Source organism: Belonocnema kinseyi, chromosome 8 (genome assembly GCF_010883055.1).
Source record: "Belonocnema kinseyi isolate 2016_QV_RU_SX_M_011 chromosome 8, B_treatae_v1, whole genome shotgun sequence".
Taxonomy (NCBI): domain Eukaryota; kingdom Metazoa; phylum Arthropoda; class Insecta; order Hymenoptera; family Cynipidae; genus Belonocnema; species Belonocnema kinseyi.
This window is the reverse complement of record NC_046664.1, coordinates 127,677,949-127,681,682: the sequence shown is the minus strand read 5'-3', so window position 1 is coordinate 127,681,682 and position 3,734 is coordinate 127,677,949. Positions and strand designations below refer to the sequence as shown.

Below are 3,734 nucleotides of genomic sequence, written 5' to 3'. Positions count from 1 at the left end.
CTGCGGAGAATTTCTCAGAGTTTCTCAGACCCTTAAGAACATGCTGATCAACAAAAGAACACTACCTCTAACTTACGTCAATTTGACAAACTTTCTCACTCGAACACTTTTCCATGTACAGGAGGAGGATAACTGCGCATATGCGCACGGAATTTTAAGACCATTCTGTATTGTGCCTACCACTTATGGTGTATTTACACGACTGTTTACTGGTCGCCAGCCAGCCGAAAAGTCATAAGAGTGAAAGAGACAGAGAGCGGGAAATTGAAAGAAAAGTACTCTCTATCTCTTTCACTCTTATTAGTTTTCTGCTGGCTGACGGCCAGTCGACAGGCGTGTAAATACACCATTACGGCAATGTTTCTATTGCCAGTTTCAAATGGCTTCCCACTGGCAGTTGGGTCTCCTTATTATTCCTTCGTGTACGCGCTATACTCTAGTTACCATTACTCTGTGAACGCACCCCATATCTGCAGCCACGTCTGGCCTCTAGAGCAACCTGTACTGAAGGCCTGAAGCTGAACTGCACACTACCCATTTTAGTCTTCGGTAGCGAGAGTTTAATCTTTAGATTGCAAAATCCCAACCCTAATCATGTCTTCAGGTAAGTTTTGCAACTCGTGCTGGAATTTTGTATTATTCATCTTTTCAAAACTTAATTTGACTTTCAGAAACCAATGTCAGTTGCAGTTTCATTGTTTAATTGCACACATAACCAAACATTTTGCAGTGCTTACAGCATGCTTTCAATATTGAGATCATAGTGTCGTGATGTGATCTTTTAGTGTTTTTTTCTATTGCAGGTAAAAAAGGGAAAAAAAGTAAAGGAAAGACAGTAGCTCTTCATGATTTTTTGGCTGATACTCCCGGCGGTCTTCCTAGTATACCCCTAAAATCAACCAATTGGGCAGACGATATAGAGGAAGAACACGGTAAGTGCTGGGTGAATATCAAATAATTTTTTGCGCGTGATTTGTTAGTCATGTTCTTAACCTTTTTATAACGTTTGAAGTGCGGCTGGGTTTAAGCGAATCGAGTAAATCTCAACTGGCAGAAATATAGATATCCAAACTGTATATAAAATGCCAGCATAATTTTGAATCATTAATGGCATGTGATACTTCGTCATGTGGTCAATTGGGTACAGTTCTCCCGGCTTTTTGCACAAAAATGAAAAGTTTTAAAAACTGAATTCGGAGATGCTATAAAAGATCATAACGGACGTTCGCGGACTCTTTTTTGAGGGATAATAAAAAAATTAATTGTGTTAAATAAAAATTGTATGCATATGCATTATCTTTAGGTTACGTCGTTTTTCATCTCTGCCTTCACGATGATTTGTAAATTATTTATGAAATAAACTTTTTTGATTGCCTGCAAACCAGGTTAGTTCCGGGAGATTAGTTACTATGTTTATTTGTAAGTCCAAAGTTTTTGGCCAAAAATATTGTGTAGTTTGTAAGTAACGCTAGGAAGAATGGTAACACACATAACCTCGAAATATACATACACGTTGTTAGCAACATCAAAATTTGCTTGAAAATAAAAAATCACAAAAAAGTGTGCGGGGACGTCCGTTAGCATGTTCGCTATCATTTCCTAGGTTTTGAAGACAACATATTTCTTATCCTAGGAAAAAAGCTGGGGAATCTAACACTGAAAAAATCGATACTAATTCCTAAGCGCTATGCAAATTAATCACATTTTGCCAAATTAAAACTTTTTTGAATAAATCCACAAAAACGTGTGTGGGGATGTCCGATAGCATGTTCGTTATCATTTCTCAAATTTTTAAGACAAAATATTTATTATTCAAGAAAAAAAGCCGGGGGAACCTCAAACTGGTAAAATCTACAATTTTTTAAGGATCACATGCCCTTAAGTGTAATATTTTAAGAGGCCAAATATAGGTGTATTTTTTACGCGAGGAAATGAGAAAATTACGTTATTTCGTCTATCAGGAATGTACAAGACAAGCCCGGGATCCGAAGAGGAGGAGGGTGAGTTTTCATTTTAGGTCCTGATGGTCTGATGATTGAATCTTGTGCAGAATGTTTTTCTGATTCCGAATATATCGAGTGCATATAGCGAATTCCTGGTCGTTCTGATTTTATTTGACATTTTATGTGTTTGGATAAAACATGTTATCTTTGAAAATTATTCAAGTTTTGATAACAGTTTTTCATATTCATTTAAACACTATTCATTTCATTAGAACACTATTTTATTGTTTTCTCGAAAACTATCAATTAAATCAACACACAGCATTAATCAAATTTGTGCATATCACACTTCTTTAAATGATTATGAAAAAATTTAAAAACTTTCAGAAATGTGACATTTTTTATTTAATAATTGAAAATGTCAAATGAAAATAAAACGACCGGGAATTTGCTATGTGCACCCGATATATTGGGAATAAGGAGAATATTTTATACACGACTCAATCATCAAATTATCAGGATCTAAAATAGACACTAAAGTGCTCTTGGATCCCAAACTGATTATTCTTCAACACTAATCAGACTATCCACAGTGGGCCAGAAGACCTGGTTCCGTGGCCAAAAGTCGGAAAACTCATCAAAATGTTCAAAAATGAATATCAAGGTTTTTATTAGATATATGGGATTCAGGTAATGCAATACGACACAACGTTTATTCACAGCAATTATTCTTTTATTCAAAGGTCTATACTCTTTAAGAGCTATCGAAGAACTAACTAACCAGATCAGCCTAGAGAGACGTATTCAAACCTCAAGTGAAAAGGTTCTTTGTCTCAGTCACGTTTAATTTACACTTCGTATATAGTTTTTATAAACACTGCCAGACCTCACGCATTCTCGTTCTTAGGTTCGTACATGTACTCATAACATTCTATTCTAAAGAGATTCTTATATTACTGAATTATTGTTGCTCATATTCCAACACTTGCACTCAAAAATAATCATCTTTAATGTCTGAATTTGTTTTTTTTTTTAATTTAATTTGGAGAATATAGACATATGCTACGCGCATTGGGATAAGTCCCATATTTACTAAAAACTAATCCGATTGACGGTGATTTAATATGAACAGTTTTATAAAAGAGACGATATAAAATATTTATGTATTATGAAAGCTTTGAGTTACAATTCTTCCAGGCCTATTTGTTACCGGATTTTCAAAAACTGCATTGTTTGTAGCGGCTTTTTGAAGACATCCGTTAGTTGTTCACCTGTTTGAATATATTTCAAGGTTATTAGCTTTCGTTCAACCTTTTCTCTAGTAAAGTGATATTTTACATCGATATGTTTGGATCGTTCATCATCTGTGGGATTGTTAGCTATTGTTACAAAGTTTGGGTGGAAGGGGTGAGTGGAGTGTGAGGGTGGAAGTCCAGGAGGTGAGTACGGTTGTGAGGGGTACATTGGAAAGATAGAAATTAATTTACATTGTAATTGGGGGGGGGGGGATTTGACTAAATAGGGAAAGTGAGGTTAGGTTTGCAAAGGAGCGGGGAAAATTTTAGGCCGGTAAGCGGCAGCAGCCTTAAGATACATCTGTGGGCGGCAGTGAGTACTTTTGTGTATGGATAGGTTACAGTTACCGACGGACGAGCGGGAGGTGGGCAGCGAGAGTACTGGCAGTGCGGGTAGTGAAGTAGGCGGGGAGGAAATTTCCAGAGGGACACTACAGCCAGTCGTGCGTGGCCCGGTGTCAAGTGGCGCGTCAGGGAGGGGGAAGAAGTGATCAGG

The 3,734-nt window shown here is 37.0% G+C and overlaps 1 protein-coding gene across 5 annotated transcripts in view; it reads left to right on the top strand.

Moving 5' to 3' along the window:
• Positions 1 to 420: 420 nt before the first annotated feature.
• Positions 421 to 3,734, top strand: part of LOC117177653 (eukaryotic translation initiation factor 4B-like) — a 334,613-nt gene continuing 331,299 nt past the window's right edge. For 3 of the 5 annotated variants that reach the window (XM_033368455.1, XM_033368456.1, XM_033368457.1), the window contains exons 1-2: positions 421 to 604; positions 804 to 932. In XM_033368455.1, the coding sequence (XP_033224346.1) occupies positions 595 to 604; positions 804 to 932 (139 nt within the window). In that variant the 5' untranslated portion in view covers positions 421 to 594. The remainder of the gene's footprint in view (positions 605 to 803; positions 933 to 3,734) is intronic. The other 2 variants (XM_033368454.1, XM_033368458.1) reach the window with 1 other exon arrangement.